Here is a 24218-nt window from a genome sequence, read left to right as displayed (position 1 = left end):
ACAGTAAATTCCCTCTTATCTTTCACAAAGCCTTTATTCACAGTGGTATCTGGTTACCTTCAGTTTAGTCCCAACACCGTCTGTTCCAGAGGCCAGAAGAGGATCTTTGAAACCCGCAGCCTTCAAATCAAAAAGACCAGCAAACCCTCCAAGATCAACATCACAGCCTGTTGGAGAGGAAACTAATTACTTACTGCATTTTAATAGACTAGTTAAACATGAATATTTATGCCACTTCTTCCTAAAAACAGCTTAAAACAAGAGCTGTCTTCCTTGAGAATGGCAGACAGCACCATTTACTCAAAAGAATTGATCAAGAAGGCAGAAGACAGTTGGGTTGGGCTTAAGTAGGGCAAGACTTAGGAGGAATCTGACATTAGTCGGAAATTTTTTCTCAAATAAAAAGCCCAAATCAATTCATGTCTATCAAAGTTAATGAATTAGCAAAGTATAGGATTTGACTTACCTGGTCTAGAGGTGGCTTTTGCTAAAGGCTGAATTTTCTTAACTAGCGTATTTCCAGCTGAAATGTCTACACCAGATCCCTTATATGTCAGGCCCCTAAAGAAACAAAAATAAATGTTAATATTACCTTAACACCAGGGAAATTTTAGTATTAAAAAATAGTTGTTAAAGCAGAAGATAGTCCAAGTGATTTTTACATTCTCTAAAGTGCTTAACCTTAAAGTTAGACCCCATCCATACAAAATCTGATTTAACTAATCTAGGGAGGACCCTGGGAATTGAAATGCATTTAAACACCTTCCTAGTTGATTCAGTTGTATAATTTCTATTGAGAACCACTACTTGAACATAATCACTTATTTCTTCCAGAAGACTTCTCATAGGCTGCTAAATATTCAGTCACAGAATGTTTTCATAGAAGGCAACACTACACTGCATTCTCAGTCATGGAACCATGTTGGTTTCTGATTCAGTTTCTTTTTTCTGTTTCTGTTTTTTGGCAGTACTGGGGTTTGAACTCAGGGCCTGTGCTTGCTAGGTTGGTGCTCTACCACTTGAACCCTACCCCCTGCTCAACTAAGTTTTTTTTATTTGCATGAAACACACATGAAATTTACCATCTTAACTATTTTTAACTGTAGAGTTCAGTGGTATTAAATTCTGATAGTGCTGTGCAGCCACCACACCATCCATGTTCCATTAACTTCATCTTACAAAACTGAAACCATCTCTCCACGAAGCAGTAGCTCCCACACTCCTGGCTCTCTGGCACCTGGAAGTCACCATTCTACTTTCTTCTTCTTTTTTTTTTTGAGACACGGTCTTCTAATATAATCCAGACTTGCCTTGAACTTGTGATCCCCCTGCCTCCAGCTCCAGTGCTGGGATTACAGTTCTTGCCACCATGCCTAGCTTATTCTTTTAAGTATACTGACATTTTGTCACAACTTTTCTCAGTTTGGTTTTAGTGTGGGTAGGAAAGGAATGCAAAACCAAGTAAAATTAGGGTTATAAGAACTCTGTAAGGGCTGGCAGACTAGCAAGCATGAGGCCCTGAATTCAAACCTCAGTATCACCAAAAAGTAAAGAATTCTATAAAAATTTCCTAAAAAATCAATCTGAGTTTTTACTGCAATAATACATAACTGCTTCAGTTTTTCGATAGCTGAGGACAGTAGAAACAATATTAAACATCATAAAAAAATGCAAAACCTGGTAATGATACTCAGTATATTTTTAGAAATCATATCTGAGTAACACTGTAAACTCAGTAGTTTTGCCTTGCAAAAATGAGAACTTTGGCTTACTGGGATGGAGTGGTAGATGACACATGAAGTTTTATTAAAAACAAGCAATCAAGATATAACTAGAGTTGAGAGCACTAGTAATGAACTCAAAGTCAGATTCACTCTCAGAAGGAAATGAAATCTACTAGTTTAAAAAGTCTCTCAGGCACCAACTGGCATTGTGGCACCTCGTTTTTTCAACTTAAAGAATTCAGACTAGAATTAAGATTCTGGTCCCTTGAAGTAGGTCATTTCCATGGAATCTAGTCATTTTAAAATGAAAAAGTTTTAGCACAGCATTTTAATGTTATTCATTCTAAAACAAAATTGAATAAAATAAAAATTCCACTCAAGTGGTAGAGCACCTGCCTAGCAAGCACAAGGCCCTGCGTTCAAACCCTAGTATTGCAAAAACAAAACAAAACAAAAAACTAATTTTTGAACTTTAAAAAAAATTTGCCTCTCACCTCTCACTAATAGTACAATTGACTTAAATGGCTAAAAATTATTTATTCTAAAATATATTCATCACCCATTAAAGATTTTAATGAACAACAGTAAATGTGACATATAAGAAACCAAAACACTCAAATTGCAGCCAAGAGTTTATTGATTTTACGAGGACATAGCTGTACATGTCAACAAATGAGCCAATAATGGGTCAAAAAACACTTCAGTAATATATCAAGAAAATTCAGTGACAAATGAGACTACCAAAACTGACAGGGCAATCAAAATAAGGTTAGAAAGAGCAATACTGTCATCTTGAGTTCTTTGACAAAATCAGGAATTATGGTTTGAATACAAAAATAATATTTAATTATGTAATAATAATTCATGGGATAAAAAATCCTTTTACTGTGATCCTGCTAAACTTTAAAGGAGCTACCATGAAGTTTTTCCCATTTAACCTGAATATTACTAAAAACAGTTTTGATTCAAACAAAATACAAGATCAGATCAGCCTATACAATGACTTAGTATAGGGCTAACAGAATTTCCTCCAGGACCACTTAGGCTAGTTCTGAAACCGTGCCCACAACTACTTCAGGAGAGAGGTTTTTACCTGGGCTGCTGGAGGAAGGCTATGGCGTGAAAACCGATGTCCTTCCTATAGACTGCTCCCTCAAACTTGATAACAGCCAGTCCTCTCCTGGCTTCTTCAAGGGCTGCTGTGAGATTTTCCCGGATGGCTGTGACTGTAAGGACTCTTCCCCCACTGGTCACTACTTTGCCATCTTTTAGGGCAGTGCCTGCATGGAACACCTCTAGTCCTAAAGCTTGAGCCTCAGGAAACCCTGTAAAGGAGCAAATTTGACAAGATGTTTACACTGTGAAATGATTTACAATTTCCACAAAAATTAAAAAAAAATTCCTATCATGGGCTGGGGACATGGTTCAACTGGTAGAACACTTGCCTAACATGCATGAGGCCCTAGGTTTGAGTCCCCAGTATTATACATACATATACCACCCCTAAAACATTCCTATCAGGCAGGGAGTAAGACTACATAATAGTAAATAAACCTCTTCTTGTAAAAACAGTCTGCTCTATTTTAGGATGACAACTTTATTCCCGAAACCTTGTATTATGGTAAATCTCAATAAAAACTTTGTGTTGCTGGGTGCCAGTGGCTCACACCTATATTCCTAGCTACTCAGGAGGCAGAGATCAGGAGGACTGCAGTTTGAAGCCAGCCCTGCCAAATAGTTCTCGGGACCCTATCTCAAACAAACCCATTACAAAAAAGGGTTGGTGGAGTAGCTCAAGGTGTAGGCCCTGAGTTCAAACCCCAGTACCACAAAACAAACAAACAAAATAACCTTGTGCTACAGTGACTCTCAATGAGGAAACCGAACAAAACAAGATGCATGAGTGGTTTGAGACCTATTTTCTCTTCATAAGAGGTTAAAAATTCAAAGAGACATGAAACCTAAGCACCAATAATTAAAATTTTGCATCTGATCACATCTAACTCCTAAGCATTATTTGTTTCCTTTATCATAGTCATTAAGTACGGTTGTTTTCTATTTTCTTTTTTGTGGTACTGGGGATGGAACCCAGCCCTGTACATGCTAAGCAAGCACTCTAAAATGAAGTCACATTCCCAGCCTATTTTCTTTTCTTTTAAAATAACCAACAATGGACTGAAACTAGATCCATGTATATCACCCTATACCAATATTAACTCAAAATGGATAAAGGATCTTAATATCAGACCACAAACTCTAAAGTTAGTACAGGAAAGAGTAGGAAATACTCTGGAATTAATAGGTATAGGCAAGAACTTTCTCAATGGAACCCCAGCAGCACAGCAACTAAGAGACAGCATAGATAAATGGGACCTCAAAAAACTAAAAAGCTTCTGCTCAACAAAAGAAATGGTCTCTAAACTGAAGAGAACACCCACAGAGTGGGAGAAAATATTTGCCAGCTACACATCAGACAAAAGTCTGATAACCAGAATCTATAGGGAACTTAAAAAACTAAATTCTCCCAAAATTAATGAACCAATAAAGAAATGGGCAAGTGAACTAAACAGAACTTTCTCAAAAGAAGAAATTCAAATGGCCAAAAAACCCATGAAAAAATGCTCACCATCTCTAGCAATAAAGGAAATGCAAATTAAAACCACACTAAGATTCTACCTCATCCCTGTTAGAATAGCCATAATTAGCAACACCAACAACAGGTGTTGGTAAGGATGCGGGGGAAAAAGGAACCCTCTTACACTGTTGGTGGGAATGTAAACTAGTACAACCACTCTGGAAAAAAATTTGGAGGCTACTTAAAAAGCTAACCATATGATCCAGCAATACCTCTCTTGGGGATATACCCAAAAGACTGTGACACAGGTTACTCCAGAGGCACCTGCACACCCATGTTTATTGCAGCACTATTCATAATAGCCAAGTTATGGAAACAGCCAAGATGCCCCACCACTGACGAATGGATTAAGAAAATATGGTATCTATACACAATGGAATTTTATGCAGCCATGAAGAAGAACGAAATGTTATCATTTGCTGGTAAATGGATGGAATTGGAGAACATCATTCTGAGTGAGGTTAGCCTGGCCCAAAAGACCAAAAATCGTATGTTCTCCCTCATATGTGGACATTAGATCAAGGGCAAACACAACAATAGGATTGTACTTTGAGCACATGATAAAAGCAAGAGCACACAAGGGAGGGGTAAGGATAGGTAAGACACCTAAAAAATTAGCTAGCATTTGTTGCCCTCAACTCAGAGAAATTAAAGCAGGTACTTTAAAGCAACTGAGGCCAATAGGAGAAGGGGGCCAGGAAGTAGAGAAAAGGTTAGTCCAAGAAGAATTAACCTAGAGGGTAACACACACACTCAGGAAATCAATGTGAGTCAACTCCCTGTATAGCTATCCTTATTTCAACTAGCAAAAGCCCTTGTTCCTTCCTATTATTGCTTATACTCTCTCTTCAACAAAATTAGAGATAAGGGCAAAATAGTTTCTGCCGGGTAAGCAAGGGGGTAGGGAGGGAGGGGGGGATAGGGAGGGGGTGGGTGAAGGGGGAGAAATGATCCAAACATTGTATGCACATATGAATAAAATAAACATTAAATAAATAGATAAATAAATAAAAGTAAAATTTAATCATGCCAAGACCTTGGAATTTTAACATATTAATTGGGTCATTTAAAAAAAAAAGAATCTGTATTATAGTACATTTTAAATAAAAATGTTATAAAATAAAAAACACAAAACAAAACCAACAATAGGCTTGCAGCATGGCTCAAGTGGTAGAGTGCCTGCCTAGCAAGTGCAAGTCCCTGAGTTCAAACCCCAGTACCACTGACCCAACAGGGTCAGTATAATGCACAACATGTTCATAAATAATCTCCACCCTATATAACAACTATAACATTTTGAGATAGATTTAAGTTAAATTTTGAGATTGGCCCCAAAATCCCTGGCTTCATTTTCTTTGAATTATTTCTCTCAGATAAACTTTTACACTTAAAATCATTATTAGACTACATCCTCAAAACTGTAAAGTGACCAAGGTAGACAGTTCATACAAAGATAAACCCCCCTCTTAGTTTTTGGAAAAAAAAATGTATTTCTATCTCTAGTTTGTCTTTTTCCTTCCCCTTTCCTTCTTTTAGCATCCCACACAGTAATTTGTAGTTTCTTGTTTTTACACAGCTTCCCTGAGTGTTCTGACAACACAGTCATTCAATCACAGGCACTTAATACCAACTGGTATTGGTAATACCCAATTCTTTTTTTTTTGGCGATACTGGGATTTGAACTCAGGGCTTCATGCATGCTAGGCAGGTGCTCTACCACTTGAACCACTCTGCCAGCCCCCAATACTGCTTTAGTGGAAATGACCAATACACTTCTTGCCTCAACTTAGGGGAAATTTCACAAATACAAGTGATCTTGGTTTAATCTTATCTCTTTCTTTGCCCACCTTCAAAGGAACTTAACTGTCTAGGTGTCATGTGTGGGATTCAAAGGGCAACAGACTTGTCATCTGGGCAAAAGTGTAAATAGGGTGTTTGAATCAAGCATACTGTAGGAGTACTAGGAAAGGCTAAACTATAGCCTACTATGGTCACAGAGGTCTGCCTTTGGGCTTTTGGCCCTGGAACTTATTGGGCATTTTTAAACACTGATTTTTAAATAACATTTAACTAGATGCTTCACTTTCTGTAAAGAAAAAGTGAAGAGAAAGCTATATTTTTCAAACTGTTTGCAATCTGTCATCCAAATGTATATGGGCTACAATGTAAACTAAGAGTTCAAACCACGTAAAACTGTATGCACCTATAAACCACTGATATGGTTTATACTAATGTTCCTCTATCACATTATTACCACCCTAAGTAAGATAAATGTATGTATGTATGTATGTATGTATTTATTTATTTACGTGTACTGGGGCTTGAACTTAGGGCCTCAGGTTTGCTAGGCAGGTATTCTACCACTTGAGCCACTCTGCCAGCCCTTTAAATACAATAAGTTTGCATATTTGAACACATATATCCAACAAGCAATGTGGTTACGCTTGAAAACCTCCAAAGGGTTTGATGGCTTCATTTTCGTAACAGGAGCAGGCATTTGCATGAGAGGGAGGCCAACTGTAGTACTGGTTACTTGTCACATTGCAATCTGACCTCTTGTTCCCTGCTGTTTACCTGTTATCTCTACACCCTTGGTATAGGCTCCAGGATAACCTTTACTTGCCATGACAATAGTTATGGCAGTGTAGTTTTCTAGCCAAATAGGTAGAGATGTACCCAGCAGGCCATCTAAGGTGGACTGAATCACTTCATAAAGATCACTTTGAAGAAGTGGGAGAATTACCTGGGAAAACAAAATCCACATGGCAGGTGAGGTAAGTTTCAGTTTTTCTTAGACATTTTTTTTATTCAAATATTAGTAGAGTTTGCATGTGTTTCTCAAAGGTAATCATTTCAAGGTTGACAAATCCTGAGATCAAAACAATGCACATCTACAAAGTAATAATTTTTCATCTCTAATTACTGTTACCCACTTGGCACTCTGGATCACCAAAACGGCAATTGAACTCCAAAACTTTTGGGCCATCCTTGGTCAGCATTATGCCAGCATAGAGAATTCCTTTATTAAAAAAGAAAAAAAGGAGAAAAGAAATCTGTATGACGACCTTGTATTATGACTACATAATCTAGAATATAAGTTTCTAATACTCAGATTTGGAAAAATCATAAATATTATAATAATGGCCCATTAAAACGTGGTAGAAAAGAAGAGAAAATGGCAAGTTTTATCAGAAGAGGAAAGTTACTCTGTAAATGATTCTCACGTGCTTACCTGTGTATGGAGTACCCTCCTGCTGCATGCCATCTACGGTCCTCTGAAGAATAGTGTTTTTAATTTTTAGTAACAAGTCCTTAGAAATCTGGGGAATACACAGAAATACTTAAATGTAGCTGGTATCACTACCCAGGACAGGCTGAGCACTTCAAGCTCATCAGCTTTTAAATCTTCACAATGCCCATCAAGTAGATACTTTAGGTTTACTTGTACAGATCAGGAAAGAACTCAAAGAACTAAACTATATCTTACACCCAGGACACAGAGTAAGCAGCATGTTTACTTTCTCTTTGCCTGCAGATCTACAAGCTCATTTTTTTTTTTAAAAACTATTCCTTAATGCCTCACTAAAGACACAGAAATTTTAATGTTTAAGTATTACTCTGAGTCTGGTAAATTACCACAAGTATAAATTGCATTAGATGTTTATTGTTAAACAAGAGTTCAGTGCCAACCACCACTTCTCCAGTAAGGCAATTTTTATTTATTTATTTTTGGCTGTACTGGGGTTTGAATTCAGGATTTCATGCTTGCTAGGCAGATGCTCTACTGCTTGAGCTACTCCACCAGCCCAAGTAAGGTAAATTATTAAATCACCTCTCATTACTAAACCTCTGGATTTTCAAAAGTATATACCATTAAAGTATATTACCCAAAATAGTTTCCTGAACATACTAAAAGCAAACAGTGCTCTCTCCCCTCTGATGATCTTTTCTATATCTTCCAGGACACTTAATGAATACTTATTAGAAACTGATGCACTTATAAATCTGAGTTTATAAATTTAATTGTGAAAATTAGACCTAGACATAGTTCTTACATTAAAACATTTAGCAATGGAGGTGTGGCTCAAGTGGTACAGCACCTGCTTAGGAAGCACAAAGCCCTGGGTTCAACCAGTACCGCCAAAAAATAAAAGTAAATAAAAATAAATCAAATCAAAATTACCAAAGGGCAGTTTCAGATTTATAAAGCCTAATGAAAGGTAAAGTTTGGTTTGGCTTTAATCTTAAAATCAAGAAAAACATATAAAAGGTACTGTATTGGTACAAACAATTATTACTATCACCAACGAAAAGAACTGGGTGAGTTTCTGTAATGCTAACCTACACATATTCTAACAATGCATATTTTAATTAAAACTTTCCATAAGAACAAATTATGGTCTGATCTGGTTCTCCACTCATTGTCATCCTCTCTCTCTCTCTCTCTCTCTCTCTCTCTCTCTCTCTCTCTCTCTCTCTCTCACACACACACACACACACACACACACACACACACACTCTCACACTTCATGTGTCGGACCCTGGCTATCCAGAAATGAAAATGGTAACTGGATATAGAGAGGAGCTAGGGGATTGGAAATTTATTTAATTCTTTCTATATTTCAGATTAATTAAAAATTAAATGGGCTATTTTAGTTCTTCAAAGACTTTTAGAAAAAAATTTATTTTCAGAGACTGGAAGAGGTATTTTTCATTTTAAGTCAAGCTGCCAATTAGTAACAGAAGCAAACAAACCAGAAAAAAACAGAAAAGCATCATCTAAGAATTACTGAACTTGAGCAGAGCTCCTGGAAGTACCTGAGGTGCTGGGCAGTAGGCTCCCATTCCACCAGTGTTGGGCCCCTGATCTCCCTCCAGTAATCGCTTATGGTCCTGGGCTGGGGGCATTGGGGCCACTGTCTTCCCATCAGTGAAACACAGACACTGAAGAAAACAAAATAATCTTCTTCGGTTAAATGCCAAAAAGTAAAAAAAAAAAAAAAAACATAAGAAGGTATATTACATGTACGTTAACTCTTCTTAGAAGAAAAGTTATCTTTTTCTGAAGAACAATTAATTGAAAAACCATAAAAAACCTCAAGTTACATACATCGACATCTTTTTTTTGGCGATACTGGAGTTTGAACCCAGAGCTCTGAGCTTTCAAAGCAGGTGTTCTACCACTTGAGTCATGCTGCCAGTCCATTTTGCTCTGGTTATTTTGGAGATGGAAGTCTTGCGAACCATCTGTCTCGGCTGGCCTCTAACTGAGATTCTCCCAGTCTCAGCTTCCTGAGTAGCTAGGATTACAGGTATGAGCTACCAATGCCTGGCTTCGCTACTTATTGTATAATAAATTATATATGAAAGAAAAACTAGAATGTTTGAATTAATCCAGACCTTAATAATGTGTGATGTAAGTCCAAATGCTCCCACTAATACACTGGGAATGATTAAAAGAGGATAAATTCTTTTTTCATTTGAATCCCAGATACTAAATGTATGTAAATGTTTTTGAAACTTCTGGTTTTATGTCTTCAGATGAAGCACCCAGAGGAAATCAAGACTCTTTTGGGTGCTTTCATCTATAGCGACTTCTAGTGTGCTGTAAAAGTCAAAAAGGAATATACGTACAGACACCTCTTCTCCTTCAAGAAGTTCTTCAATGACGACTGTTTCTCCAGCTACTCCAAAAGCTTTCTCCTAGTGTAGTTTTTTAAAACAAAACAAAACAAAACACAGTTGGTAAACTGTAAGATTTTAATATTTATCTAGTTGATTTTTGTAATTATACATTATTTGTATCATGAAAGTCTATATGAGCATTGTAATTTTTCTTTCCCTTTCTTAAAGACTCAGAATAGGAATGTTTCCTGTTTTTAATATTGCAGTGACCTTCAACAAACACTGGTACAGATGAAATGACACATTACTGATACTCTCATGAGGATTTGGTTTGGTTTTATAGTTTCAAATAAGGGAAAAAAAGATGGTTTCATATTTGCCAATTTTTTTTTTTTTTTGTGGCACTGAGGTTTGAACTCAGGGCCTCACCACTTGAGGCACTCTGTCAGCCCACGAATCAATCTTTACTCCTGATAATGACCATGTATGTTTGTGTACAATAATTATATGAATGCATGCCTGTGAAGGTAGGTTTCTCTGAGGAGTAAAATCATAAAAACCAAGATGGATCATGAAAGAAAGACTACATTCATTCACTGCTTCACTTCTCTGCGACCTGGGACATATGGGACACGTACCCTGGACCTCATGGATGGCTGGAGGACTTATTTGTATGTCCTATGGTCTGAGTATTTTCTACCTTTAGTAGCACAAACAAAAGATGTTAGAACTTACTTCAGAAGAATAAATTATGGTTTAGTCATCAGTGTGGATACATAATAACCATTTTATAGAGATGGTTTACAATACACAGTATTATAAAAAAGTAACTCACCTGTGTGTTTGGTAGATAGATTTGCTTAAGAAACAATTTGTAAACTTAAAAAAGCACTTATTGGGGGTGAATAGAAAATAAAACTTTCAGAAGAATTATTCTACCTGCATGATCTCCTGAACAGCTTTGCAAGCCTCCTCTTTGCTCTTTGCAACGATCACCCCTTTCCCAGCTGCAAGACCACTGGCTTTCACAACCAAAGCAGGGAAGTCTGCACTGTGAAGACAGAGCAGCCTTCATCACTCAACAAATCTTTGCAACTTCAAATTTTAAAATGTTTTTGTAATGATATGCTATAGCAGTAACTGAAAAGCAGAAAGAAAAATTGTTATTCTAATACCACTTTGATGTACTTCCAACCAGGAATTTTTTTCCTTATGCATTGCTTTATAATTTTGATCACACAGTATGTAACAATTTTGCTTTTTTCACTTACAGGGAGATCACATAGGCAAAATTTTTAGAAGCAGAGGCATATTTATAGACTAGATATAGAATGATATTTAAGATACAAAGTAGTAAGATCAGTGTAAGCAGGGACACACAGATCATTTCTGGAAGCACACACCAGAAGCTATGGAGTGGGACTGAGGATTTGGAAGGTGGCTTACCCAAAGTAAGTAACAAATCTGTTACTTACCCAAGGCATCTGGCTACTAGATAATAATAATATTCAGTGTCTAAGAAACCCTGTAGGATAAAGAATAGATAAACAATGAACTTGACCCAGTTGAAGGAAAACATACGAGGTAGCAGGAGTACCACAATGAAATGGGCAAAGGCATGTGCCAATGAACATTTATTAATTGCTCAATGTTTTTCATATATAAATGAAAAAGCTCGAAGTGTAAATGGAACAAAAGATGTTTAATTATAAGATTTAGAATGTAGTGGTGACACATGACCAAATGACTCTTCATTCTGGTTAATTATTTGTGATAAAAATCAGTAACTCTTATATTATGAAGTGCTACTGTGTAAATCTGGCTGTGAAAACAGCACATGACTTGCAGAAGCAAGTGTATCATTCCCCCTAGAAACTATCCAGTAATAAAAATGAAAATTTCTTCCTCTTGTAAGGCTACAAGACCGTATACATAGAATTCCACCTTATTTTGGTGTTGGAAAAGGTAACTTACCTAATATCTGAAAATATTTTTTCATTTCGTTTTCTTTGTTTGGTGGCACTGGGGTTTGAACTCAAGGCCTTTCTACCACTTGAACCATACTTCCAGCCCTGACAATATTTTTTCCATAATTGTCTCACTATAAAATCTTCATAGTCTAAGAACCAAGCATTGTATTTTCAACATAAAAGTGACATTATATTTAAATACCATTTCACAGGCAGCCTTCCACCTACCTCATAATAAAGCTGCAGGCTTCTTCAGGCTTGGTGAAAGCTCTCCATTGTGCAGTTGGGATTCCGTGTCGGTCCATAAACTCTTTGGCAAATCTTTTGCTAGACTCCAGCTGAGCTGCTTCTGCTGTGGGGCCAAAGCATCGCACACCTGCAGAGGTCAAGTCCCCAACGATTCCTATAGATGCAAACAGTCACTTAGGGGACTCAGGGTCTCTCTGGGGACTTTTTAGTCTGAATGTGAATTACTATTAGATTAAATTTACATTTAGATAAAGCAGACAACTGCTGGAGGGGAAAAATAAGTTTTTCATGTTGTATATTGTTAATTAATGAAATATTATTAAGAGGTGGTTCAAATCCAGCAAAAGAACTGGGCAATGTGACACGCTTGAAGTTAAAGTTACTCGAAAGGCTGAGGCAGGAGGACTGTTTATGTCTAGGAGCCGGAGACCATTCTGGGCAACAGAGTAAGACCTCATGTCAATAAAAACCAAAAAAAACCCCCAAAACCAAAACAAAAGAAGTCTGGCAAAAGTTAGTTGTTATTTTGTATATATTGATTTAGATACCAGAATAGAGCAGAATAAAGAAACGTTGCTCACAATTACAAATTTGAATTCTAGCTCATCATAGTACTGAGGTTTTTGGAGAAAGACAATCTAGAACTCATAAATTTCAAGAGTGAAAGCTCTCTAGCACATTATAGGCTTTTGTCCATGAAGTGGATTGGACCAGATGATCACTGAGCTCCAGTTGGTATTGCACGCATCCTCACAAAAAACAGAAGGGAACTTTACCAGCAGCCAAAGGTGCCTCTGGTCCAACAACCACAAATTCAACTTTCTCGTCTTTGCAGAACTGAGCCAGGGCAGTGTGATCACTGACTGAGACAGCTGTGAACAGAGAACATAAGCCACCACACTTATAAGAATGTGTTTCAATTAACTAAGTACAATACTTCAGTCTGTTAATTCTTGGTTCTATTGGCACAGTTAATAGTTTCACCACGAGAAATTTGCAACTGAATGCAATGTGCTAAGCAACAAAACTCAGCTGTCTATCACTGTAGTCACTTACATGATGAGAATACCAGCGAACTTCCCCAAAAGCTATTAAATCATGATTGCCCATGTCACCAGTGTTAGTTGTATGCTAAGCAACAGCAACGAAAAGAACAAAATATCACAGACTATACTCAGAAACTGGTCTTTTAATGTCATTCATTCAAGATTTACTAAGAACTCACTATGTGCTAGATACTGCTATAGGCCGTTATTAAAATGTTAACAGAGGCAGGGCACAGTAGCTCATGCCTGTAATCCCAGCTATGTAGGAGGTGATCAAGAGGATTATGATTCAAGGACAGTCCTGTAAAAAAGGTATTGAGCTCCCCATCTCAAAAAAGAGCTGGCTTTAGTAGCACATGCCTATCATCCCAGCTGTGTAGAAGGTGCAAGTAGGAAATCGCAGTTCAGGCCAAAAAAATGTGAGATCTTACCTAAAAAAATAACTGAAGCAAAAAGGGTTGGGACATGGCTCAAGTGTTAGCAAGTATGAGGCTCTGAGTTAAAAAACTCCAGTACTGCCAAAACAAAACAAAGCCAATACAAATAAGAGCCCTACATTTAGTATGCTTCCAATGCATAGTGGGAATATAGGGCAATACAGAAACAGCAACAAAAAACTTGCAAATAGGAATGAAGCAAATTTGGTATGAGTTGAATTGGAAGGCTATTTCTAGTTGAGAGTGGAAGAGCTGTTTAAGCTAATAATTGAAAGATGTCATGTAAGGTCCAATTCTCTTCTCCAAACCCAGAAAAGGTCAGCTTCTCAATGTATAGAAACTGCCTAAGTATGGTAAGGATGGAGTGCTATGAACCTTGAGTTAGTAGCTCCAAACACACCTTGGCTGAGCAGGATCAACTGTACCAGCAGGATCAGTTGCACCAGTCTAACAGAGGGCAACAAGACATACCTATCTGTTAGTTGCTGCAAATGGTAGCAGTCTCATGACAGTCCTGAGACTTTGAAATCAATCTTGGGAGACTTTGAAAGCCTTCTCTATATGACACCTCAAATGTGTGTTGATAAAATGTGCCAGTTTTAAATGAACAGATCGACTATCTCACATGTAGAGCTAACAACCCAGGAAAAGAGATATTTTCTTATTTGTCCTTTTTTTTTAAGTTTTGGTCTTATCTACTGTAACTACTTTCTCCTGGTTTGTGGCTTGTTGAGTCTATGTTCTCTGCATAAGTAATATATGCCATAGGGTACTGGTGCATACATCGTGACACAAGACAAACAAGTGCCTTTCCCTTCTAGGATTTACATCTTAGTGGTGGTGGGGGGAAATGAAGGCAGGAGATTAACAATAGCAAAATGAAATCAATTCAGACAATGGTTCATGACTGGCAACATAACATGTGTTGGATACATGCTCCACTTAGAAACCTCAAGAAGACCACTTTGGGGAGGTAGTTGAGCTCAAAGTGATAAGGAACCAATCCTGCTACAGGTGGGAACAAGCACAAAGCGTGGAGCTAGCTAAGTTTGGGAAACTGGGAGGACAACATGGATTCTATACAGTGAAAATGCGAAAAAAGGATACAAAAGATCAGGCTGGAAAGACAGGCGGAAGCCAGACTGCACAAACGACTTTGTAAGGCAAGATAAAGAGTTTGAGTTTTATTTCAAGTAGTATGAAGAATGTGAAGTATACAAACTGATCGTTTCTCCATTATTATTATTCGAAGAAATAAGGGTTGAACTCTATTACGGAGTCAGAAATGTAAGGGCTGATTCTTAATACCACCGCTTAACTTTCAAAAACATACATCAAAGCCTTTAACTTATATTAGGCACTTGTTGCCTTTTCTTTCTTTCTTTTTTTTTTGTGGTATCAGGGCTTGAACTCAGGGCCTACACCTTGAGCCGCTCTGCCATCCCTGTGTTGTGAAGGGTATGTTTTAAGATAGTTCTCACGGAACTATTTGCCCAGGCTGGCTTTGAACCTCGATCCTCCTCGTCTCTGCCTCCTGAGTGGCTAGGATTACAGGCGTGAGCCACCGGAGCCCAGCTCCATGAAATGTTTTTCAAGAATAGTTCTCAAGTCTGCAGTAAGTAAACTGCTTTAACTAAACATTTGTTCTATTACTGGACATTTAGATTTTATCTAAATACTCTTTGCCCAGCTTACTTGTTGCCTTTTCAATGAATACATTTCATAAGGTTTGAAATAATTTAAGGTAAAGAAATGCTACATTATGAAAAACAGCTACTTTATGTTTACAATTTACAGCAAGATTAAAACTGCCCCATAAAAATTTAAAGTATTTTTTTTTTGGTGGTACCGTGGTTTGAACTCAAAACTTCACTACTAAAAATTTAAAGTTAAGGAAAACACTCAAACCTCAATAGCAATCTACTTCTACATTACTTTACAAAAAATAAAACTTTTTATTTTACATAAATCAATTATAAGGAAAAAAATATATAAACCAAAAACATTTATGAAAGCCATTAATTTCTTACAAATCCACTATGACCCCAACAATGTAAATACCATATTACATTTGTTTGTTTTGCAGTGCTGCAGATCAAACCCAGGCAGGGCCTCATGCTAGCTAGGGAAGGGCTCTACCACTGAGCCAGACCCCACCCCATAGAACTGCATTTGAAAGCAAAAAGCAACTAACAGCAAACAGCTGCTACTGGTGAGCTGCCAGTGTTATTTCATTTTTTGTATTCACTTCTAATAATGATACACGATGGAAAATTTAGCACACAATTATAGTCATTTTAAGGTGAAGACTTTACTTTTGCATGGTGTCTGGCTGTGAAAACTACTGATTAAAGAACATAGTATTCTGCCATGCCTTACTTCTATTATTTAAAAGGACAAATGCAATCTAGTTTATTAACAAATAGTAACTATTACCACCCACTTTGAAACATATTTACCACTATTTGAGATCTTTTCAGAGCAGGCAGTGCCAGCATTTCCTGGGGCAACCAACACTTGTTTGACATGATGAGACTGTGCTAGTTTCCAGGCCAGTGTGTGTTCCCTTCCTCCACTGCCAATTACAAGTACTCGTGCTGCCATCACTCTGTCCACAAAGCAAGAATTCAAAAGGAAACAAAACCTGCAGAAAGAGAATCACAGTTGATATTTTAGAATGTACATACTTCAGAAGTCACAATTTCTAAATTTTTTTTTTTTTTGGTGGGACTGGGGTTTGAACTCAGGGCTTTGTGGTTGCAAAGCAGGTGCTCTAGCCCTTGAGACACAACTCCATTCCATTTTGCTCTGGTTATTTTGTAGATGGGGTCTTGAGAACTATTTGAGGGCTGTTCTCAAACCTTGATCCTCGTGATCTCAGCCTTCTGGGTAGCTAGGATCACAGGTGTGAGCCAGTGATGCTCAGCTCACAATATGATTTTTAAGTAATCATTTCTACTCACACAACATTTCCACCAAGTGATTTAAAGCAGACCTGACTAGACAGCTAGGTTAAGAAGCGAATGGTGGTTTTAGCTCTTGTTATGTTTGAGAATCCCTCAAGGTTTCATTTGTTGAAATTTAATCCCTACTCTGAGTTTTGAGAGGGTGGAAACAATCTCTGTATTTAGATGTGGGGCTTCCACAGTTGGTTAGACTTAGATTAAGGCCATGAGGGTGGAACCCCCATGACTGGATCTTGGTAGTTTCATCAGAGGGAGAGAGACCAGATGTACATACACAGATACAGTGCTCTGTGCCACATAAGGACCTTGCCAGCAAGAAGCTAATCAAATGAAGCTCTGTGACCTCGTACTTCCAGAACTGTGAGTCAAAGCAAACCTCTTTTGTTTATGACTTACCCACCTATCGTATTATGTTTTATAAGCAACAGATAATAAGACATATTTAGCACCTTATCTGAGAAAATCTCTGAACAATCTCTGTTCTCTAGCTTCACTTTGGAGGAGTGTCTGTGAGGCAGACACTATTATTGCCACCTTAAGGATATCAGATGGAAATTCAGTGAGGTTGCATAAATTGCTGGAGGTCACACAGCTAAGTGCAGGTAAAGCCTGGGTTCCAACATTAGCCATTTTGCTTCAGCTACTCTTAACAACTGATATGACTGTTAAAGGTTTGAGTTAAGGAAAAAAGGACCTGCCCAATTAGTCTCAGAAGAAAAAGCTATTTCAGTTCAATGGAATATGTACATTTTACGTGCCATGGGTACTGAGATAACTGAAACAAATCTATCTTTAGATATCGATAAAATTTAAATATGCAGCTTGAATACGCGCCGCAGCGTAGGAAGTTTTCCTCTATTATACAGAATTACTGAAATGGCTGTCCTAGTCAGCCTGAAGTACTCTACTACACCAGGAGTGGCCAGCGGGGGCTGGTCTGCAGGGTCACGGTGCCTGCCCCTTCCTGGCTGGGTGGCCTGAAACTTAATTAACCTTCTGGGGCTTCAGTCACGTGAATGGGTAACTCGCGGAAAGAATGACAAGAGGCAGGCAAAGGATTTCGGGAATAAAACAGACCCAAATGCAAAGGCACAAGGAGAAAATGATAAAATACGCGAATCAGTTTCGGATTAGTCTTTAAGGAAATTAAAAAAAACCAAACAACATAAAGGCAGAGACAGTCCGGGATCTCGGAAATAGCCAGAAGGTCGTGTTAGCTCACAGGTAAACCTCGGTCAAGTCAGAGAAAAGCACATGGCCGCTTCAATTCGCCGTATTTAAGACCGAGAAGACATCTTCTACCTCGAGCCCACTTTCTACGGTCTCAGTCACTCCGGACGTTAAATCCCCGGGCCAAAGCAGAAAACAGGAAGTATAAAAGAGGAGGGGGCTTACACACCGACGCCCGCGGCCACGCCGCTTGCACTCGCCCGCTCGCCGGAAGTCGACCCGGGGGACCCGGCGCGCACCGGGCCGCTCGCCCCGCCCCGCCCTGGGCGGCCTCCCCTCCCCATTGGTCCGCCCCGCCCTGGGTCCCCCGCTCCCCCGCTCCCCCGCTCCCCCGGCGAGCGATCGGTGGAACACCCCCCGCCCGGCCCCGGGGTGCGGCCCCAGCCCGCTCCCGAGCAAAGCCTGCAAGTCCCGGGCTCGTTTCTAATCTGACACTGTTTGGGGGGGGGGGTGCCACGTAACGTCTCCATTCCTCCCCGAGAGCCTCCTGAGCTCTCCCACACTGAGGCGTGGGGACGCCGAGATGTTAGAGCCATGTTTAGCTAATCGTGCTCTGCTAACGGGAGTCAGAGCCCACCAGCTACTTGCGGGAAAAGTCTTGTGACCCGCTTGGCACCTGACGACCCCCAAATGCGCCAGGTTTTGAACGTAGGTCGCTCAGGACCTTCGGGCTTTTGCTTTTAAAAAATGAGACGGGTTACAGGAGGTAATGGGAGATGGGGTAAAAATGTGTTCCTCGTATTCAAATTACAGTGGGTAGCGGGGCCGATTAGTTTTTTTCCCGTATGCATGTCAATGATGAACCTAAGTTGGCGCCCCCAAGAAACGCTCGGAGGCCCAGTATCAAGCACCACGAAGCCGTTTTCTGCTCCCTTTCCTCAGGACCTTTAAGCTCAGGCATTTGCTCGCTACAGTAGAACTCTTAATGCCCCCAAACTCTATTGGAGACCAGCAACTGATACTGACAAAAATCTCCTCGAGAGGCTTCTCCTGTAATGGCGCCTGCGTCAGACACTAACATGGCGGATTTAGTCGTGCGCGGCGCAAACGTCAGCACCTCTACCCCAGCCGCTCAGAAACAGCGGAGGAGAGCGGGGCCGTGCTCACTGATTGGCCCGTTGGCGGAGCGTGCCGGCCCGACCGCTCCTCTTCGAGCCAATGAGGGAGGCGACAAAAGGAATTGGCCGCTGCGCCTCCTCCCGAGGCATGCTGGGAGCCTGGAGGACTAGCGAGGAGGAGTTGAGAGAACGGAGCGGACGCCATGGCGGCCGACATCGAGCAGGTTTTTAGGTCTTTCGTGGTCAGTAAATTCCGGGAAATCCAACAGGAGCTTTCCAGGTAAACGCCTCCCAGACTCTTTTGTTCCCAACGGACCGTTAGGGTCCTATCTAGCCTTCCACGGCATCTTTCTTCAGAGACGCCGTCGTTCCTCGGCTCAGGCTACGCTACGGCCCCGCCTGGGCCTGGGATCCATTTTACGGGCTCTCCCCCCCTCCCCCCTCCCCCCAGCCCTCCATCCGCTCCTTCCCTTCCCTTCCCTTCCGAGGAGCTGGCGCTCTTCCCCTTCCAGCCGAGTTACGATGCTCCTTTTTGGGCCGCCCAGCCCTTCGGTTCTCGGAGGCCTGATGTCCACCGGGGCCGGGCCTAATTCCTTCCCCGGCTCCTCCTCCGCCGCCGCCTTTCCCCTCCCCCTCCCCGCCTCCGCGGGTTTCGCCGGCCGGTGTCTCTGACCGGAAAGGGTCTCTAACGGCCGTTTCTTGGGTAATCTGAAGTCGTCTTTATTATTGCAAGCGTCAGACCGTTTGGGGGTCGGGATCCATTAGTGAGATTCCTCGGGCCCTAGTGCCCTGTGGTTTCCATCGGGCAGCATTCTAATAGAGATTTAAATTAACACTCTTCCAACTAACACTAGTCACTTGATAGCATGGCTGATACTAATTTGAGGATGGAAGGGGACTTTGAAAGTAGCGATTACTTCGTTTTATTAAGTGGGAAGGGGTAGTTTTTCTTGCTGCCCCCGTCTCCGCTGACGTATTGGGCCATTGCTGGTGGACTTCACATAGGTTACCTTCGGCTCCGCGGAATCTGAAGGGGAAGAGGTTTCCACAGTAGTTGTTTACTTGGAAAGGAGCATAGTGTGGGTCATGTTACTGTTAAATGGTTCTTTTAGTGGTTTTGCTTTGTATAAGATACTTCTTAAAAATACAGAGGTAGGAAAGAGATCTTGATGAGTAAATATTTGTTCCGAGTTCAAACGTTTTTACTAATTGTGTAAGTTGAGAGCAAGAGCAATACGTGAATTTGGAAATCAGCTGAAAATGCGATTGTAAATTGTGAGCCAAATTAACATAGGGTTATTGGGGTAATGATGCATTGGAGGATATATTTTTAAGTGAGAAATCCGCTAAGTTGCTTTTAAACCTTTTGTGATGTTAGCGTTTCTAGGCTGAGAACAGACCTTAGCTACTACAGAGTTTTTGAAAACTTAAATACTTGCATGTAGTAGCTTGCTTAGCGTAATAAATCGTTTTTTGGAGCTTGTAAGAGTCAGTCTTTATATTACAAAATGAGTGCTTTCTGGTTGTACCTAACTTAGAAACTATAAAAGAGGAGGAAAAAAACCCCTACAGTTACTGATGTGTCCTTTCATTTTTTTCTTTGTGCATTCAGATAAATGTTTTATTAATGTGTTCATTTTGTGTTTTTTAAATCTAATGTATTTTGAGTAAATTTGTCTCAGTCTCAATATTCTGGATCGTGGCTATAAAATTCCTTTGTAGGAATATAAAATTTCTTTGTAGGAAAATGTTGTTGGATATCTAGTTGGTTTGAAATTTTTTTTCTCATCACTTTTCAGTAATTGCAATTAATATCCTGCTACCTTTAAGGTGAAACCATGATTATTTCCTTATAGACTGAAGTTTAAAAAAATTGTAGCTACTTTTTTGATTTTAAAATCCGTGATAAATTACCTATGTATAAGTGCTTGGGAAAAGTGTACATGTGCTCCGTGAAGAAAGTCTAAAAGTGTATTAGACAAAGCAGTTTATCATTAAAGAAATACTCAGCATGTGTTAATATTTTATCAGTGTAAAGTCAAACTTTTTATTCCATCAGTATGGGTAATGAGGCTGACATTTAGATAGGTAAAATGATCTATATTATTTTACATGGATGTGTTTTAAGAGTATGGACTCAGATTTTGAACAGAAGCTTCACCTCCTTAATAGCTGTGTGACTTCAGTTAAGTTTCTTGTCTTTGTGCCTCTTCTCTCATTTGTAGAATCAGAACAATAGTGGTGATTTTAGAGTTTTGTCAGGATTAAAATGAGTTAAAAAGTGAGAACAATGTACTAGTTAATACTCATAAATATTAATACTCGATTACATGATTCATTATTAGAAAATCAAGTGTTCTTGAGCATTTAAATAGGCATCAAAACTTTTATCATGCTTTATGTGCTTTAAGTTAGCTAAAATGAAGGTTAAATTAAAATTGAACATGTTGAAAATACTTGATTCTTCAAAATTTTGCAAACGTACACATAGTAAAGAATAAATACATGAATGACATGTTTTTATTTATATTAAAATTCTTGACTTTGTGAATTGAAAATATGTTAAGTCATCTTACTTATTTACTGTTAGTATAAATGCCACTTGTTTCATGTGAAATTTTTGAACAAATTTTAATACCAGGATTTTTTTATACATTCTATGAATGTATTTTTTCTTTTTTAGTTTTATGGCATTTTAGTAACTGTTGAAACCTGAATAGAGGCTACAAGTTACTCTTTTTACTGTGTGTGCCTGGCTAGCTTTTGTGTTTCTTGATACTGTTGATCTCTACACTGGTACGGTTTTATTGTGGCCATAGTTTTTTACCGTAATGTTAGGTCATCTGTTTTCTGTGTATTTGTGATTGGGCTGTTAATAATTTTTCTCCCTTGAGAGAAATACTTAGGTAACTCAAGCCTCATGTTAGGTTCCTGTAATTATTTCTAAAAAGGTTGTGTGTGGAAACCTGGTTTTAAAGAGTTTCTGTACTGTCAAAGTACTTTTGACAGTACAGAAACCTTTAATTACGTAGCAAATGAAAATGTCCTAACTATAAGCACATAGTGTTAAGGGAAGACTATTTGATGGCAAACATCTGATATAGGGAAAGGATAAAATGTATGGACATTAGATTAATTAGAATATTAATGTTTATTGACTTTTATTACATGGTGTAATAAAGTACTAATTTTGAAAACTTTTCTTGTCAAGTGGAAGGAGTGAAGGCCAGCTGAATGGTGAAACAAATACACCTATTGAAGGAAACCAGGCAGGTGATGCAGCTGCCTCTGCCAGGAGCCTACCAAATGAAGAAATAGTGCAGAAGATAGAGGAAGTACTTTCTGGGGTCTTAGATACAGAACTACGATATAAGCCAGGTAAGTTGGAGTTAATCATCTGCCATAAAAATCTTGTTTTAATCTTTTTTTTTTTTTTTAATTTGAAGGTTAATAGTATTTTCAGTTTTTGTCTGATTTGACTTTCCTGCTAAAATCCTCCTATGAAAACAAAATTATACTCAAACTTGAATATTGATGCACTTGATTTGTTGGTAGAATATAATTTTTGTCTATTTGATTCAGTTTTGTTGTGTCTTAGTGCCACAATTTTTACATACGGGTTTACATTGAACAGTTGTGTAAATGTCAGTTTTGGAACATGTGCGGTCCCCGAGACCAATTTTGTAGTGATTTTAAGACATGCCCAGGGAGGTTTTAAAGCCAAAGCTTAGATGTTGTTTTGTTTGTACATCCATTCCTCTTTAAAGTGCAATGAAGAGTAGTTATTGCATGATTATTTAGCTTTTCTGGAATTGTTAAATAATTGATGTTTACAAATGAAGAACTTATGATTAACCACAAAAATAAGTCATTATTCATTAACTATAGGAATTACGTGTGTGGTTATGGTTTGTTCTCTTTGTAGGATGTGGTTTACAAAACATACTTTAGCCTTCCTTTGTTTTATGACTCTAGCAACCTTTTCTTAGTTGAGGTATAACTTCATTAACATTTGATGTTGTGAAGTAAACAGTAGAAATTGATTAGTTTTATTTTGGCATGTGTATTGTTGTTTATTGGTTTATTTTTTTTCTCTTCCTATAGTGTTAATGGCCAGGCTGTCTGATGAGCTTTTTCTAGGATCCCTGAGATTTATCTAATATAATATTGGCATTAGAGTAAATTTTATCTGGTTGTAAAATAGACTATAAGTTGCCATCTCAAGGATATGCAAATTGAAATGTTCTTTGGTACTGGGGCTTAAACTCAGGGCCTCATGCTTGCTAGGCAGGCGCTGTACCACTCGAGCCACTCTACCAGCCCTTTTTTGTATTGGGCATTTTTGAGATAGGGTCTGGGAACTATTTGCCCACCTCTGGTTTTGAACCACAATCTTCCTAATCTCTGCCTCCTGAGTAGGCAGGATTGTAGGCGGGAGCCACTGGCCCCTGGCTGAAATGTAATTAACATTCCATGTTAAGGGCTATAAGAATTTGCTCCCCATTTCTTAGCATTAGAGTAGTTTGTAAGAATATAGGTGTAATAGATAAAATTTGAGTTCTTTGTTGATGGGTTATATTTGTTGTTCACATGTTTGTATACTATTATACTTCTGTTTGTATACTATCTTTCTAATCTTTACTGAGACTTTACTGTCTGATAGGAATTGTTCTCTGTACTTTAGTTTTTTTTTTGCTCTGCTGGAGATCAAACCCACAGCCTCATGCATGGTATGCAAGCTCTCTGCCACCGAGCTACACCTCCAGTCCCTTTTTGACAAAGTGAGTGTTTTGACTCACTTTGTCCTTTAACTCTAGAGGTACAGTATTTCAGTAATTTAGCCAAGACCATTCATTTACTGAGTGATGGATTGATTCAGGCTCCAAAAGCAGGCATTCTCTTTCCTGAGCCAGTACCATGTTGTCTCCTGTGTGAACAGGGGTTAAAAACAAAGTAATTACAAGAATTATTTAATATGGATATTTTTAATAGGAATTTTAACAACTAAATATGAACTGGATTAATTGGTAAATAGTTTAAAATTACAACTTGAAAACTGGAGAAAAAAATGATAGTTTAAGAATAACTTGGCTTTTTCAGAAAATAGTTTGCTTGGTAACTTTTCATTTAACATGAGGTTTATACTATGGTGTTTTAATGTGGTATGAAGATACCAGTTTGATTTATCTAAATCTGTTTTGGGGTGTTTTAATGTGGTATGAAGATACCAGTTTGATTTATCTAAATCTGTTTTGGGGAATGTTTGACAATTAATTTT

The 24218-nt window shown here is 38.7% G+C and overlaps 2 protein-coding genes and 1 non-coding gene across 11 annotated transcripts in view; 1 reads left to right on the top strand and 2 right to left on the bottom strand.

The window, feature by feature from the left end:
* LOC109702270 (trifunctional purine biosynthetic protein adenosine-3) overlaps nt 1-18134 on the bottom strand; it is a 29168-nt gene extending 11034 nt beyond the window's left edge. The window contains exons 1-13 of one of the 4 annotated variants that reach the window (XM_074072760.1): nt 18052-18134; nt 16146-16330; nt 12980-13075; nt 12183-12357; nt 10924-11035; nt 9994-10062; nt 9178-9303; nt 7592-7679; nt 7293-7378; nt 6934-7102; nt 2818-3049; nt 467-561; nt 58-167 (exon numbers count right to left, since the gene is read on the bottom strand). In XM_074072760.1, the coding sequence (XP_073928861.1) occupies nt 58-167; nt 467-561; nt 2818-3049; nt 6934-7102; nt 7293-7378; nt 7592-7679; nt 9178-9303; nt 9994-10062; nt 10924-11035; nt 12183-12357; nt 12980-13075; nt 16146-16290 (1503 nt within the window). In that variant the 5' untranslated portion in view covers nt 16291-16330; nt 18052-18134. Of the gene's footprint in view, nt 1-57; nt 168-466; nt 562-2817; nt 3050-6933; nt 7103-7292; nt 7379-7591; nt 7680-9177; nt 9304-9993; nt 10063-10923; nt 11036-12182; nt 12358-12979; nt 13076-16145; nt 16331-17874 lie in introns of all 4 variants that reach the window. The other 3 variants (XM_074072763.1, XM_074072762.1, XM_074072761.1) reach the window with 3 other exon arrangements.
* Nucleotides 15923-16060, bottom strand: LOC141423714 (small nucleolar RNA SNORA15). Its single transcript, XR_012448535.1, has one exon. It is a non-coding gene; the product is annotated as a small nucleolar RNA SNORA15 (small nucleolar RNA).
* A 928-nt stretch (nt 18135-19062) lies between the features above and the next one.
* The window catches only part of Son (SON DNA and RNA binding protein), a 31737-nt gene continuing 26581 nt past the window's right edge, over nt 19063-24218 (top strand). For all 6 annotated transcript variants that reach the window (XM_020162866.2, XM_020162870.2, XM_020162876.2 and 3 more), the window contains exons 1-2: nt 19063-19220; nt 22152-22318. In XM_020162866.2, the coding sequence (XP_020018455.1) occupies nt 19144-19220; nt 22152-22318 (244 nt within the window). In that variant the 5' untranslated portion in view covers nt 19063-19143. The remainder of the gene's footprint in view (nt 19221-22151; nt 22319-24218) is intronic.

Source organism: Castor canadensis, chromosome 5, assembly GCF_047511655.1.
Source record: "Castor canadensis chromosome 5, mCasCan1.hap1v2, whole genome shotgun sequence".
Lineage (NCBI taxonomy): Eukaryota > Metazoa > Chordata > Mammalia > Rodentia > Castoridae > Castor > Castor canadensis.
Note: the sequence above shows the minus strand (reverse complement) of the source record. Positions and strands in the feature narration are given on the sequence as shown.